Source organism: Ursus maritimus, unplaced genomic scaffold (genome assembly GCF_017311325.1).
Source record: "Ursus maritimus isolate PB19 unplaced genomic scaffold, ASM1731132v1 scaffold_32, whole genome shotgun sequence".
NCBI classification, from domain to species: domain Eukaryota; kingdom Metazoa; phylum Chordata; class Mammalia; order Carnivora; family Ursidae; genus Ursus; species Ursus maritimus.
In genome coordinates, this window is record NW_024425786.1 from 24,295,580 (window position 1) to 24,312,551 (window position 16,972).

Genomic DNA, 16,972 nt, shown 5'->3' on the forward strand with positions numbered 1-16,972 from the left:
TGGCTGATTCCAGGTTTGTGACAGGAAAAATACAAGGTGAGCCTAGGGAAATTTGAGGGCCAGAGAATAAAGCCACCTTGAATATTTAATGACGTTATGACAAAGGGAGACAAGAACCAGCTTCAAGTTGTCCTCACTGGACAAAACTGAAAATTTGAGTATCAAAAAGAATAATAATTGTTGTAGATCCAAACACAATGAACCAATGGAAATTCATGAGGCTGTATGCTATTAAAAAAAAAACAAAGCCTGGGGCGCCTGGGTGGCACAGCGGTTAAGCGTCTGCCTTCGGCTCAGGGCGTGATCCCGGTGTTCTGGGATCGAGCCCCACATCAGGCTCCTCCTCTATGAGCCTGCTTCTTCCTCTCCCACTCCCCCTGCTTGTGTTCCCTCTCTCGCTGGCTGTCTCTGTCTCTGTCAAATAAATAAAATCTTTAAAAAAAATAAATAAATAAAAATAAAAATAAATAAATAAAGACTTTATGGATTCATGTAAATACTTTCGGCTAGAACACATCAAGGGTAAAATTATTTATCTTATCATGTGTCACATTAGGAGACACATAATATCTGGTGGACCCATCATTCGTATTGTTAAGATTGGTCACTAAGGGTAATGATACTGTGATCCCACTGTTGTTCAGTTAAAGGTGCCACCTTGTGATCAGAAAGGAATCTGTGTGGAACTATTTTGGCATTCTGCTATTATGCATTTCCCCATCAACCATTCATGTAATGGTATTACTATCAGTTGATAAACTGTCCAAATTATTCATTTTACTTGGATTGTAGAATGATTTACTAATTTTATCATTTCCTCTACATTATTAGCTAGAATTCTATAAAGTAAAACTTTCCTTCCTCACCTGGGACGCTTCAGTTACTTTGAAATACAGTTACTACAGGAGAAACAGGATAAATATTTAATTCTTTCCCTTTAATTATCCATTTTCAAAGTAAAGAGTTGATTTAATAGCAGTTTCAAATGGTAATATGAATTTTTTCTGGCTTTGTTTTTTTTTTTTTTTTTAAGATTTTATTTATTTATTCTACAGAGATAGAGACAGCCAGTGAGAGAGGGAACACAAGCAGGGGGAGTGGGAGAGGAAGAAGCAGGCTCATAGAGGAGGAGCCTGATGTGGGGCTCGATCCCAGAACACCGGGATCACGCCCTGAGCCGAAGGCAGACGCTTAACCGCTGTGCCACCCAGGCGCCCCAGGCTTTGTTTTTTTTTTAATAGCATACAGCCTCATGAATTTCCATTGGTTCATTGTGTTTGGATCTACAACAATTATTATTCTTTTTGATACTCAAATTTTCAGTTTTGTCCAGTGAGGACAACTTGAAGCTGGTTCTTGTCTCCCTTTGTCATAACGTCATTAAATATTCAAGGTGGCTTTATTCTCTGGCCCTCAAATTTCCCTAGGCTCACCTTGTATTTTTCCTGTCACAAACCTGGAATCAGCCACTTCTCAAAGGACACTTGGATCCTTTTAATGGGGAGTAAAATTAGAAACCAAACTTTGGATGCCTGGGGTGCTTACTGTTGCTAGCGTGCCATTCCTCCTAGATTATTTCAGTGGACAGAGCTAGAAGATACATGTTTTTTAAATAATGAGTTTGTGATGATATTTTCAATTTTAACATTATAGTGTTTCCCTTAATTTCTTTGACTTAGTAATTATAGTGGAATTGAGGGGATGGGGATAAACACAAGTCTGTGCCAGAACTTTCTAACAAAAACAATACCGCACACGATACCCATAACATTATTATCTCGGCAGCAATAAGGGTACATTCACACTGTGTACTTTCAATATTTACTGACTGATAGGTCAACAGTTAAGCAGAAAATAATAACTATACTGAGTTGTAGCCCCGTACATTTTCTTAGATATTTTATCAGACTGCATTAGTTTTCTTGGGGTTTTTTGGCTATTTGTGTTTGGTGGCCTACTTCCATATTGTTCTGATTTTATCTAAATGAATATGCCATAAATATTAATTCAACATTATAAAATTAATTGTAATAGTTTTTAGAGTAGAACCCATAATCTGCTCTGACAGCTGTTAAAGTTGTTTATTAGTAACTATAATTATGTAATTATTCATCAGTTATAATTTTTTCCCGAAGCACTTCACACGTATTAACTCATTGGTCGTCACAACCTGAGTTGTGTTCAGGGATAATAATAGGCTGATACACAGCAGAACCACCACAGTTGTTGTTACGACCAATGTCCATTTAGATTGTCAGGCTTCTATTCTGTTTGGGTGGTGCCCACATCTTACTAGTTGTTAAATATTGTGCCTGTCACCCTGGAAGCAGGTCTATATTGTTTTCAATGACTTGCTTCAAGGTACGTGGCTAGTAAATGATAAAAGCAGGGCTAGAACCCAAGCCTTCCTGTTCCTAGTCTAGTCCTCTTTCTACAGCATCTTTCATTAATAGAAGTGGCAAGTAATCCTTCTATCCAAAAATATGTTCTGATTAATTTAAATTTGGGACAATATATTTTTCTTTCTCTAGCTGATAATAATAAATTAACACGTGAAACAAGGTTTCTCCCTTGCCAGAATCAAGGTATATAAAGTCCTTGGGGCGCCTGGGTAGCTCAGTCGTTAAGCGTCTGCCTTCAGCTCAGGGTGTGATCCCAGCGTCCTGGGATCGAGCCCTGCATCGGGCTCCCTGCTCCGCTGGAGCCTGCTTCTTCCTCTCCCACTCCCCCTGCTTGTGTTTCCTCTTTCACTGGCTGTCTCTCTCTCTGTCATATAAATAAATAAAATCTTAAAAAAGAAAGAGAGAGAAAAAAGGTATATAAAGTCCTTAGAATAGTATGTGTGATACATGTTTGCTATTATTATTATTATTCTGGGAAGATGTCCCTTGTTACCTCAGATATCAAAATACTGTTGGATTAAGGGATGTGTGAAATTATTAAGCATGTTTTATTAATCATAAAAACGTTATAGCCATCCTTTAGAGAAAGGTGGTGTTTATTTGTGATGTCAATTTATCACTAAAACCTGTGATCTTTTTCTAATAATTAGATGTTAATTTAATATTAGCGCTTGGCTTTGGACATCTGAAGTTTATGAACTGGTGCCTAGATATCCAACTGTGCTGCTTTTGATATGTTGACATACCAATCGTTTTTTATCACTATTTCAATCTCTGCACAGATTCACCAGGCATGCAAATTAATCTGCAGAAAATGCAAACGCCATGTGACTGATCTAACAGGGCAAGTGGTCCAGGAAGGAACCAGGCGCTACAGACTGTGTAATGAGTGCCTCGCCGAAGTGGGCATAGACAGCCTCCCCATCGATTTGGAAGCTGAACAGCACCTTATGTCCCCATCAGATGGAGATAAGGATTCCAGATGGCACTTGAGCGAAGACGAGAATAGATCATACGTGGAGATCGTAGAGGACGGGTCTGCTGATCTGGTCATACAGCAGGTTGATGATAGTGAAGAAGAAGAAGAGAAGGAGATAAAGCCCAACATTAGGTAGCTGACATGTGGACCAACAGAGCTGGCATGTCTGCAACTTACGCTGACTTCCTGTATCTCTCTCTTTCCGTGGTCAGAGTCTGGTTCACAAGTGCATCAGACTGACTTAAAAGTGACGACCTACTATAACTTGCATGCTTTCCGAACAGGTCATTGTATCCATTCTGAACTCTGTCGCCCTAAAGTACGTTGCTGCACTGGAAAGAAAGACCTAGCTTGAGTTGGCATGATGGATGAACAATTAATCCTCTTCCTTTTGTTACAGAGGTACCTTTTTTCTTTGAATATTGAAAGATCTACTTAGCAAACTTTTCTCAAAGAAAGTATTTTAAATAAATTTACCACAACCAAACTTTATGTAAAATAATTTCAAGGTGTTTCAAAAAACACAAACTACCAATATTGAATTTTCACAGGGAACCAGGTAAGAGCACATTTAAGGGTCTGGGATCCTACCTGACTGAACTAATAAGTCTTTCTATTAATTTCAGATCTAATTAATTTCAGATCTAAAACAACCTTTCAGTATCCCAATGTCCTAGATATTGTTTTAGGATTTGGCAGATGACAGATCCAAAATGTGTGAAACCGTTCATATTTGAATTTTTTGTCATTAAGTTAAAGATGACGCTTATGTAGTCAGTATTGTTTACCAAAAAACAAAAACCTAAAATAGAGGCAGACTGGAGATTACATACAGACATCATCGTCTAAAGCAGGAAACAAATACTGCCTAAAAGTCAAGGTACTTTGTGAAGATCTGTCCATAGAATTCTCTTCCTCTCTTAAGGGAAAAAAAAAATACCCAAAGAAACAAAAAATGATGAACAAGAAAATTGGAGGTTATCAGTTCTTAACAGTAATTTCTAACATTTGTTGTTCTGCTGTTTATTTCTGAAGTGCTCTCTCACACATTTTCTCACTTAAGCAGCAAGGTAGATATTACTGTCTCTAATTTACAAGTGAGGAAATTAATCAGGAAATTTCAGTGGTGGGACTGGCGATGGACAGGTCTTGATTTTAAACAGCCCTCTTTGAACTGTCTCTCCCCGTATTGTCTCCTGAAATGGCGAAGAATTGAAGTCAGACCTCACCAAGCTGCAGTAATTAGAAAAAGAAGCCTATTAGAATTAAAAAGTACGAAAGAAGAACTTAATAAGCTTCAACAACACATAATAAGTTGGACTAGAGTTATCCAGGAGTGCTCAGTGATGTCCCTCCAGTGTCTCTCGATGTCAGGTTATTTATATGTAAATGTTCTATATAACACTCTTTGAACAAGTTATTCTCTTACACGCTTTAAGCATTTTTCTTATCTTGTTTATATCGTTTTTCAAAACAAACTTTTTCCTAGGACATAAAGGTGTGTTTAAACTCCTCCCCTGTAAGGGGCTCCTGGCTGCGACTCTCAATCTTGGGAGTTGTAAGTTTGAGCCCACGTTGGGTGTAGAGATCACTTAAAAAAAAAAATCTTTAAAGTAAAATAAACTCCTCCCCTGTATGAATTATGCAACAGTCTAAAATTACAGTTCAATCAGAGAAGCATTATTTTAGTTCTGAAGATAAAATCTGAGTCCCAGAAGAACCGAACTTCCTGAAGGGTGCTTCAGATTATTACAGTTAAGCTCGATATAATTTAATTTTGATAGAGGCTCCATGTATTATACTGTATTTCTAAATGTCATGACATCCCTCAAGATGATACTTTTCATTTTATTTTTTCTTATTCTTTAATTACTGATTGTCCTTGATACCGATTGGAGGGCTAAAATGGTTAATTTCTGAAACTTTTTTTTTTTTTTTTTTTTTACAAATAGATGAATAACCATTTGTTTTTGTTTTATGGTACTTAATGCTGAGACCTTTCCAAGATTCCCCTGATGGTCAGTTTCCAGTTGCTTCAAGACTGGATGGCATGCACCGAGTTCACTGTTCTCTCAACAGGCCTATTCCTGAATCAGGAGTCTGAACAATTAAGTTGTATCCAAGTGGGGGAGGGAGCCCTTGACATTCTTTACTCTCACCAGATGGGAACATCTTTAAAATCATTATCTGATTTTTAGTCCTTGGAACCAGTAGGAAAAATGAGTGACTGCAGCTTTATTCGTGGGAATGAGGCGGTGCATGTGTACGCTCTGACGCACGTTAGTCTGTGATCTAAATGTTCTCTTACGCTTCTGCATGCAAACATCAGCATGAATGTCAGCAAAGTCCACGGCACACACTGCCACCAGCACCTGTACAGCCTTATCTGAAATAATGCTTTCTTGTTTATAACCGGCATCAGGCTCTCCCCACAAAACAGCCATCGAGTCCATCGAACTAGACAGCGTATCTCTTCTACCATTTTAGTATCATAAAAGAACATTTGTGACATGTGCGTAAGTTGTAAATAATAACTCCAGTTATCATATCGTGTATCTAAGACGTTAGAGACCGATTCTTGCCTAGAGTGAGACTGTCCATTAATGATTTCTGAGAAAACAAAATTCTTTGGCTTTTAAATGTGGGGAAATGTTACATAGGTGTATACTCTGTTAATATAAGCTTTATTTATGCCAAGAATTTTTTTTTAATCTTAGCAAAATAGTGGGAGTTGGTTAGAACAAAGTTTGCTTTTACAGTAATGCTGTTTATCAGCTTCTGAACGCCCTTCGAACCCTGGGGTCCTCCAGAGTGTTTGGTGATGGGAAGAAGTTTTGCAAAATAAAGCAACATTGTAGTAAATTGTAATAAAGCCACCATGCCTGGTGGCTGGAGGAAGCAAAATGGACTAGATCAGTGGTTTAGGAGATTTTTTTGAACCCAAGAAACCCTTTCTTCAGATGAACTGTTTCATAGAGAAGCTCACCATTTAAGGGAGAAGCTCTAAACTCAGGGCTGCTCTCGTTCTAGCCTCCTACGAGCTTTCAGCAGACACCTTTGCAGAGCCCGGGAGGGCAGCACTGAACACCCTGGAACCGGGGACCTTTCTGAGTTCCCTTTGAGCACTGGGGTCCCTCTTCATTACCTCTATTACTCACTGTGCTTACAAGCTGGTAATCGGAGGGTCTCCTAGAGCCGCACACCACATCCTTAGTCTATACAGTGTTCCTTCTATAGTTTTCATGTCTCAAGACTTTTGAAAAATACATTTTTCAACAGTGGATTTTTGAGTAATGGAATCAAAACATAGTAACTGCTCTTATGCTACCAAGTCACTGCTTAGTGGATGAAGAGAGTTTGGTGTGTCGATGACTTAAGAGCTCAGAACTGAATTCATTATTTTGCAAAGTCGTGCTAAGATATATTGAAATTTCCACTCATATTGGATATATATACACATATAGATATATATATCTATGCATATCTATACATATCTATCTAGATAGATAGATAGATAGATAGATATCCTAAATTAATTAATACTATGGAAATTTAATACTATGGAAAATCACTAAAAGCAATATAGTGTAAGATGTATTTAACTGGGAAGGGTGATAATAGGTACTGGAGGACCAAACTTTAGATTATAAATGGAAAGTTCTATGTTATTTTATATTAGAGTGGATCAGTATTACTATTTATCATTTATATAGCATTTTATATTTGCAAAGTATTTAATAATTTTTATGTTATTCTTTACATATCTATGAAATAGGACAGTTATCTCACATGAAAGGTAAAGAAATTGAGGCACAGAACAGTAAAGCAACCTCCCCAAGGCAACCCAGTGAAACAATGGCAAAAATAGGAATTAGGATGATCAGATTTTCTGAATCCTAGAATATCAGCTTAATTCACTGAGGTGTGTTGTGTATTACCCTATTTTATAAGATGCCTTTATACAAACAATAGTCCATTGTCTTAAAGTCGACGTCATTGTATGTGGATAAATCCTATACAGAATAAATATTATGTAAAGGATGTGACTTTAGTTATAAGAGTTTTAATGATAAAATTCAGGTTATCACAGAAACAGCACTATTTAGCCAGCGGCTTTATATATGGTGAAGTATAATTGTTTTATTTTGATATAGGAGTTTCTTAACTATTCCTGCTAATGGAACCATGAATAGACCAGAAAAATGAAATCCACAGAGGATCCATAAACTTCATCTTCTAACCTGTTAGTCTTTTCCCTGCAGAATTTGTATTCATGCCAACAGTAGGTCAAATATGTTAATAAGCAATAAACCACACACCAGAGAAGCCAAGGGCTTCTTAACTTTTCAAGGCTTTTCTATACTGAAATAGTATGATAAACACTTTTCTCTGTCTTTTTTTTTTTTTTTTCACACCTGTTTCAAAAGCCATTGGAAACTTCCCACGTTTAGATTGGAAACCAGTGACCAAGGTAATGCCAGTCACCTCTACCTTTGGTCTTGATGAGATCACTTACAAACATTCTTAAATGGAATACAACTTATAAAATACATCTAAGAATTTATTCTACTTTGCTTTGCTCTTTCAGATTTCTAGATACATGAATTCCTTATATAGTTTCTTGATTTTCCCATTGGGAAAAATCTTTTAATTCCTTGTTGATATTATTTACAACTGCTTGGTTTCTTTATTAAAGAGTAACTTATTTTCATTCGGAGGAAAACAGAACATTTCTGCCTAGACCATAGTTCTTGGCCTTGGCTGCACATCGGAATCACTTGTGTAGCTTCTAAAAATACAGATGCCTTGGGGCGCCTGGGTGGCTCAGTTGGTTGGGTGGCTGCCTTAGCTCGGGTCATGATCTCAGGGTCCTGGGATTGAGCCCCCCCCCCCCCCCATGCACTCTCTCGTGCACTCTCTCAAATAAATCAATAAAATCTTTAAGAAGTAAAAAACAAAAAAATAAAAATAAAAATACAGCTACCTAGGCAAATCACAATCTTTGGCAGATGACGCCTGGACAAAGTATTTTTAAAAACCTTCCCAGTGTTTTTCATGCAAAACAGGTCCCTTATTCAAGGTTTCCCTCTGTCCTCCTCATACAGATGCTATGAGGGGCATTCAGAGCATTTGACCTTCCAGTGCACTGGTTCTCAACCTTAGGAACATATTAATTTTTGTGAAATATCGAGATACTATATATGTTCCCTTATTTAAAGTTTTTTATTAAGATAAATAATGACTATATTATTGGGTAGTCTTCACCTAGCCCATTTTTACTTTGGGGTGCATTTGGATTTTATTTGCTTATGGGTATTGCATTCCGGGAATTCACACAGAACTTCAGATTAATAAGACCTGCCTTAGAAATAGGTGGCTGAAATGCTATATCCTGAAATTTTACAAGCTTTAATGTTTTCTTTGTTTTTGAAGAAGGAACCAGAACACTCTCTAAGCACTATGGAACTTAATGGCTACACATTAGAATTCCATTAATGAATTGAATTAAATCATTTTTTATTCAAGTTAAATGTCATACTGGAGAGGTAGGGCTCAATACTAAGATGTGTTATTTAAAGAAGGCTGAGGATAAATTTGGAAACAAAAGTAAATTTCTTCCTTCTTCAAGTATTGCCATTAAAAAAAATTGTTTTTTTTTTTAATAAAGCACCTGTAGAGTCCCATCCTCATTCCCACCTTTAAGGTTGTGCTTGCAATTCAAATAGGATAGGTATCTCCGTTTGGCAGTATTGTATACACAGACACTCCCTGGCTTAGTTTCCTGCAAAAAAAAAAGTTTCAACCAATAGCAAAGTGGCACTTTTTTGGGGAAAGTTCAAAAAGATTAAGGGCTGAAATAAAATGGAAATAGATACTGTGCTTTTGTAGGGTCTTTCAGTTGACTTAAAGCTTTTTTCTCTCTGGAGGAAAAAAATCCATAAAGAGCACAACAGTGGAAAGTGGCGCCTATAAGCACTGGCCCGCGACGCTCCAAAATTATCCCCCCTATCACCATCGGCGACAGATATTCGAGCTCAGGTGGGTGACGCGCGTGGCTTTCCGTCTTCTTTTCAGGAAAGACTACGGCCTCGAGTAGTAGGATCCTCCCTTTCCCTTTTCAGTCCTGTTGCCCTCCACAACTGCTTTTCCTGGAAAGTAGACCACAGCTCGACCCTCGGAGGCCCGCGACCTACCAGACACCCCAAGGCTAGTTTCTGGGGGGAAACAACAGTCTGTCCTGCAAAGTGGGTGCCCAATGAAAGAGCCCACATTTGCCTAGTGTGTCCTGGATCCCGGTCCTCTGAGGTGGGCGTTCGCGCCCGCCCCATTTTCAACTGGAGGTGATGCCTGCAGGCCTGGTGAGGGCCCAGAGGGGGTCCTGGGGAACCAGCCGAGAGGGTCCCTGGCTGCGCGCAATCTCGAAATCGAACTCGAGCCAGCAGGAGGTGAAAGGGTTTATTATTGAAGCTCTAGAGAGAGCGAGGTACAGAGCGTCTGGGAGACTCAGGAGAGGAGAGAGCCCTAGTCTTTGCTTGGGCGCTGGGGTTTTTATTGAGGACAGTGGTCTGGTGTCGGGTCCTCCCAGGCATCCCGGAACGCTCGGACAAGGACGAGGGGCCAGGTGTCAGTCCTGAGAGCCAGGGGTCTCGGCTGGAGCTGTGTAGCGCCGGTGGTCTGGAATGCGCATCTGATGGCTTCGGCCGGTCCTTCCTTAGACGTTACCTATTCTAAGGAAATCATTAATTCCTGCCCCTTACAACGAAGACAGACGCTATTTGCACCACGAGGCATGGGTAAAGTGGGGGTGCACGTCCTGGCAAGAACAGAAGCAGGAAAAGGCACAAGAAGCAGATTTTACGGAGTGCTTCAGGTTCCCCGTCACAGAAGGAGGAAACAGGCTTGAGAAGTTGAATGGCCCCAAAGCCACGCTGACAGACGGCCGGGTAGGGATTGGAGCCCATGCGATGGGACACCCACAGGTGCCTAAAACCGTGGCCAGGCCAGGGGCAGCTGGTCTATTTTATCCTGACTTCCGCTTACATACTGCGTGTCTGCGACAGCGCCCTTCACTACCTCCGCGTACTCGACCCCCACACCCAAACGCCGACACCCGACAGCCCAGAGCCCGCGGCTCCCTGCCGGCTGGGCGGCAAGGAGAGATGGGCCCTGGCGGCCAATGAGAGCCTCAGGCGCTCGGGGTGTCCGCACTCAAGCCAATAGGAGCCGGGCAAGGACACCTGGGGCGGAGCCGGGACCCGGGGTTGGCCAGAACTCCTGCCACTCCAGAACGTCCCGCGGGTCAGACTCCGCCCGGACCTCGCCGCCGAGCTCGTTTATCCAGCGTGGCTGCCCATTCTCTTTCGTTTCTTTGCTCCTCTTCCCTGCCCCCCCCTTTCTTTTTAGGGGTCATAACTCTTTAAGAGAAACACTGAGCAACAAGCGTTTTAACATGCCAGCCCTGTGAGGTAGGTGCTATTGTGGCAGATGAAGAAACAGCCTTAGAATGAAAAGACTTGGCCAAGACCAGAATTGGGAAGTTTCCAGAAGGAAACTGGAAGCAGAGCCCCTGGCTCCTACCTTTACGTACATACTGGAAGATTAGGCATTTAAAATGACTTGGGGAACCCCTGTCACGTGCAAGGCGGAGGAATGAGATGAAATGAGTGCAAGAACTTTACATTCCAGGTGGGGAGACGTACATATGGCCAATAATGATGTGAGTGAGGTGGAAAGTACCAAGTGCTGGAAGCACATCCATTTGTTCATCCAACAGAGAGCTTAATATACACCATTTGCAGCCTCCTTCAAGCACACAGATCCCTAGATGGAATTCAGACAAAGAATTTGGGTGGGGAGAGTATCACATTTATTTTGTTTTTACACAAAAAAGAATATAGATAAAAACTGTCATTCATCCCAACATACAAATAACATCCGCTGATTTAAAAAGAAAAAGATGATTTTGAGCTATGCCTCGAATGGAAAGAACATCCAATTATGAGACACAAAGAAGGGAAAAGGGGGTTGATCAATATAACTAAGGAATGAGTGCAGGGAATGGAAGTCTAAGAGGAATTCAGGACAGCTGCAGTCTGGGGAGTGGGAGGCCAAGGGCACTATAGATAGAAATAAGGAATATGGAATTTGGATATGGAAATATGACATTAAGGATCTCTTCCTAAGGAGCATGGCGCCAGGAGCTTTGGAATCCAGAAAGATCTGGATTAAGTGTCACTGAAACAGACCCCTAAAGATAGAAGGTTCAAATAAGGTATATATTATAATCAGAAGCCAGTTCCCTTGCTTAAGGAACCACTTAAAAAAGGAGTTGTGACTTCATATATTGACTTAAGGAGCTTTATGCAGCAATGTATCCAGATATTTAGAACATGCCTTAAGTATTTCATTGGAATTGAGAGAACCCAGTAAAGCTGGGATCAAGCAGGTGGGATGAGTCCAAATAGCTTCTGAAAGGTGAATTTCCAGTTATTTTGAAAAAGGACAGGATTGGCGGGTAAGAATCTGGGCAATAGAATAGATAGATCTAAAGAAGAGAGAGGTGATTAGTGGTTACCTAGGGCTGGGAGGCCGGGGTGGGGGGTCGGGGAGTGAGTGCTTAAAACGGTAGTGGGTTTCTTCTGGGGAGAAAGTGTTCTAAAATTGTGATGGTCGCACAACTGTGAAAATATACTAAAAACCATTGAACTGTACATTTTCAGTGCGTGAATTGTACGGTATGTGAATTATCTCTCACTGAAGGGTAAAAAGTCAAAGGTAGGATGGAACTGGTGAGTTATGTGAACTTAGCTGGTGGGTGATGGTGGGCTGCACTGGTCTCAAGACGGCTCCAAAGAGGCCAGGGGAACAAAGATAAAGGCAGAAGCAAAGTTGCCCAATAACTTGTTCATCTTTCTTCTCATTACACCCCTGAATGTGTAATATTGTGAGCTCTCGGGATCAGGAAGGGACAAATGGGAGGGAGCTCCTCCGAAGGGCAACTGGTTTGGAATCAAGAGATGGGCACGGCTTTTGAAGATGGAGGCTCAACTCACACATGGAAGAAAGAAAACTAGATTAAACAGGAAAAACGTGGAGCAGAGGAGGAGGAAAGGAAGAGAAGTCTAAAGAGAAAACAGAAGAGGGAAGAAGCAAAAAGAAGTGGCTTTTTTGCCCTTCTTCATAAACAAAGACCTTAGCGAATAGCACTGGCCGCCAGGGTTGTCTCCAGGCTGGCCGCAGCCCCTAACTCAACACTGTGGACGTTTTTTTGTTTTGTTTTGTTTTTTAATAAGGAGAAAGAGTAAGGGAGCTGTTAGCATTTCTGCTTGTCAAAGTAACACTAGCCCTGGGGCACCTGGGTGGCTTAGTCGTTAAGCCTGTGCCTTCGGCTTGGGTCATGGTCCGGAGTCCTGGGATCGAGTCCCGCATTGGGCTCCCTGCTCGGCGGGAAACCTGCTTCTCGCTCTCCCACTCCCCCTGCTTGTGTTCCCTCTCTTGCTGTGTCTCTGTCAAATAAATAAAAATCTTAAAAAATATATATTTTTACAGTAACACTAGCCCTCATAGAGCATTTACTGTGTGTCAGGTGCCGTCCTAAGAGCTTTGTGTGTGTGTATTTGATCCTCTCAACAACCCTACAAGTACTATCATCATCGCTTAAAATGAAGAAATTAAGGCACAGAATGGCAAAGCAATGTGTCCAAAGTGGACAGTTAGTAAATGGCAGAACCAGGACTTGACCCCCAGTGATCTGGCTCCAGTACACACCCCACGTCCTCAAAATAACATTAGCACAGTCGTTTAAATTCCACAGCTGCAAGTATAATTCCAGAATGACTCCTTTTTCTTCATTTGAAAAATAAGGTTCTTAACCCTGGCAATGCTGGAGCACTGCACAGCAACCTGGTCTGACAGTCATCCTCCCCACTTCAGAGTTGAGGAGACTAAGCCTCAGAGTTGAGATTTCCCAAAGTCAAACAGTTCATGAATGACAGGGTCAGCGCTGGAATTCGACTAACATCTTAACATTTATACTTGGAAGCCGTTTAAACACACACACATTGGGACGCGTGGGTGGCTCAGTCAGTTAAGCATCCGACTCCTGATCCCAGCTGAGGTCTTGATCTCAGGGTTGTGAGTTCAAGCCCCACATTGGGCTCCATGCCCAGCAAAGATTCCACTTACAAACACCACACACACAGTGGTGTATTTATTTGGCAGTGGGAAGAAACAATAGAAATCTACTATTCTTTACTGTCGTGTCCTATGAAACTGTTTCTACAGTTCAAATGTTTTTGGGGTACCTGGGTGGCTCTGTTGGTTAAATGTTCAACTCTTGGTTTCAGCTCAGGTCATGATCTCAGGGTCATGAGATCAAGCCCCATGTCAGGCTCCACGCTCAGTGCAGTGTGCTTGTCCCTTTCCCTACCCCTCCGTTCCTCCCTGCCTCAAGTAAATAAACCTTAAAAATATATATATGTTTTTTGCTAAGTTAACATTAGCTTTTGAACTTTTAGAAGAAGTGTCAAAGAAAATGGCAGAATCTTTGTCAGTCATCTTCTTTTGGGTTGTATCTTACAAATATCACCCAAACACGGAGTGTTTCTTTATATACAAAACGTGAGTAATAGCTGTTATACTAACCTCATAGGATTATTACCTGGATCAAAAGGACAACAGAACATAGATGCAATTTGTTATATATTAGAGCATGTTGTATGAAGACAATAAACAAGGTCCCCAATCTGCCCCTTAACAGCCTGGTAGTTCCAAGTGTTGCTAATTTCCCTATTGGTAAAATGCAGGATAAATGCACCACATAGAAACACTGGAAGGACAAACGGGCAACACACAGAGAGCAGCTGGGAAAGGAGTTTGTACAGATGAATCCTGGATATGGACTTATGACCAAATAAATATGTTGGCCTTTTTTTCTAAGAGTACTTTCTTGTATGTCCAGAATTTGACCTTGTTCGTTTCATAGATAACAAAATAAAAGCTATTCATAGTACACTAGATGGGAAACAGCAGTGACGAAGTACTACAGTCACTAGATTCTGTGGATGTTTGCTCTGGAAGGAGCTTTTGGAGGACATCCTTTCTGGTTTTCTGGTTCCCTCAATCTGGAATCCTCAAGCCTTCCGCAGCTCCGACTTCAGAAGTGGGGAGGGGGCAGAACTCCTATTCACTTGGTGCACGTGCCTCACTTTGAGAAGGGCGTAAAACGGTTCTCTTCCCACCCTTCCTGAACATTCTCTTCCAACGCCCAAGTGGTAATAGCAAGGTGGAAAGAGAATTGGCAAGAGTGGCCATAGGGACCCATAACCACTTCTCCCGCTTGGAGGGAGAGGCACCAGGGAGAAAAGGTCACCAGGTCACCATGACTTTCCTGGAAAGCCACCGCCATCATAGGACACACTGCCATACTCATACCAAAGGCCATCTGATTGGAGCGAATGAGAAGATGCTGATGGTGTGATTTGGACCTTTTAGGCTAAATAACCAAAAACTGTTTCAGTAACAGAAACCTTGTTGTTCTCAGCTCAGTTGTTGAAAATACAGTATTACAGGACCATAGAAACTTGAGGAATCACTAGCACTTCTTTTTTTTTTTTTTTTAAAGATTTTATTTATTTATGTGACAGAGAGACAGCCAGCGAGAGAGGGAACACAGCAGGGGGAGTGGGAGAGGAAGAAGCAGGCTCCCAACAGAGGAGCCCGATGTGGGACTTGATCCCGGAACGCCAGGATCACGCCCTGAGCCGAAGGCAGACGCTTTAACGACTGCGCTACCCAGGCGCCCCATCACTAGCACTTCTAATATGTAGAGGAGGAAGGTCCAAGGTCCAAGGTCAGATAGCAGACTGAGGGCTAGAAATTGAGGCTTGTGACCTGCGATCTTGAGCTCTTGTTGATCTGCTCAAGGAGCTGACCTGCAGGCTCTGCCTAAATGTGATGTAGCTCCAAGATGCTTACTTATTAGCCCAAGGAATGTTAGGTAGTGACTGACCATCTATTATTGCATGCCACCTGGAGCACTCCTTCTATTCAGAGGCACAAGGCTAGCAAACACTGAACAATGATAAAATTAAGGCTGCAGATCTTTTTTTTTAAGACTTTATTTATTTATTTGACAGAGAGAGAGACAGCCAGCGAGAGAGGGAACACAAGCAGGGGGAGTGGGAGAGGAAGAAGCAGGCTCATAGCGGAGGAGCCTGATGTGGGGCTCGATCCCATAACGCCAGGATCACGCCCTGAGCCGAAGGCAGACGCCTAACCGCTGTGCCACCCAGGCGCCCCAAGGCTGCAGATCTTTAAAGCTAACTAGGGAGGCATAGTTTAAAGACCACTGAAGGCTGGACAGTTATTAGGGAAGCTTCGAGAAAATGTGACTTGAGCTGTGCTTTAAAGCAGAGCTTTCTGACCAGCAACTTGTGGACGAGATTCAGCCCACCCACAATTTGTTTGTATTCCACTGTGATGAGCCATAGTGGTTTTTTTCTTTCCCCAAACTCGGGAGCTTTCATACGAAAACCCCAATTCTGGAGTGTCACGAAAACTGCAACACTAGGCCTATATTCACCTTAGCAATAGGGCAAGAGCTAAGAGGCAGCTGCCCCCTTAGCCACAGCCTAAGTCCTCAGCTAAACACCCAGAGTTCATTCTCATTACCCCCCTGACTCCCTGGGAAGTGAGTGCGCTGTTCATGTTTTGGGAAATAGGAAGACAGCCCAGATAGGAGAGTAAGACACAAAAGTGAAGATGAGTGGGTATGTTATAGGGTGGGGGGACGGCTTTGCAAAGGGGAAAAATGTGTTCCCTAGGCCAAGACACATATCTGAAACTAGCAGAAGAGTCTGGTGAGAGCCTGGTGCGACCATCTCAATAAATAAAAATAAAGCGTGTGATGCTGGTAAGTCAAGAATGGCGACTTCACATACAAAGGGCAACATACTCATTTTCCTTCTACTCAGTATCTTCATTTTGGCATATTTAAAAACAGAAACTTTTTTTTTTTTTTAAGATTTTATTTGTTTGTCAGAGAGAGAGCACAAGCCAAGGGAGCAGCAGGCAGAGTGAGAAGCAGGCTCCCCGCTGAGCAGGGAGCCCGTTGCGGGACTGGGTCCCAGGACCCTGGGATCATGACTTGAGCTGAAGGCAGACACTTAACAACTAAGCCACCCAGGCGTCCCAAAACACAAACATTTTAAAATTCACACAAAATTGTAACAAATTATCAATGAAAAGAAATATAACTTGTCGGGGCGCCTGGGTGGCACAGCGGTTAAGCGTCTGCCTTTGGCTCAGGGCGTGATCCCGGCGTTGTGGGATCGAGCCCCACATCAGGCTCCTCCGCTATGAGCCTGCTTCTTCCTCTCCCACTCCCCCTGCTTGTGTTCCCTCTCCCGCTGGCTGTCTCTATCTCTGTCAAATAAATAAATAAAATCTTAAAAAAAAAAAAAAAAAAAGAAATATAACTTGTCTTGCATAATTACAACTGACTTCCTTTTACTGGAGCCCATTATACAGCACTGGTGGTAAGAGGGGTAGCTACCCTTTTTCTCCTAGTCAGGTTTGTACCCTACGCGGC

The 16,972-nt window shown here is 41.8% G+C and overlaps 1 protein-coding gene across 4 annotated transcripts in view; it reads left to right on the forward strand.

Moving 5' to 3' along the window:
• The window catches only part of ZBTB8A (zinc finger and BTB domain containing 8A), a 58,371-nt gene extending 53,560 nt beyond the window's left edge, over positions 1–4,811 (forward strand). For all 4 annotated transcript variants that reach the window (XM_040619190.1, XM_040619191.1, XM_008694463.2 and 1 more), the window contains one exon: positions 3,185–4,811. In XM_040619190.1, the coding sequence (XP_040475124.1) occupies positions 3,185–3,517 (333 nt within the window). In that variant the 3' untranslated portion in view covers positions 3,518–4,811. The remainder of the gene's footprint in view (positions 1–3,184) is intronic.
• The last annotated feature ends 12,161 nt before the right edge of the window (positions 4,812–16,972 follow it).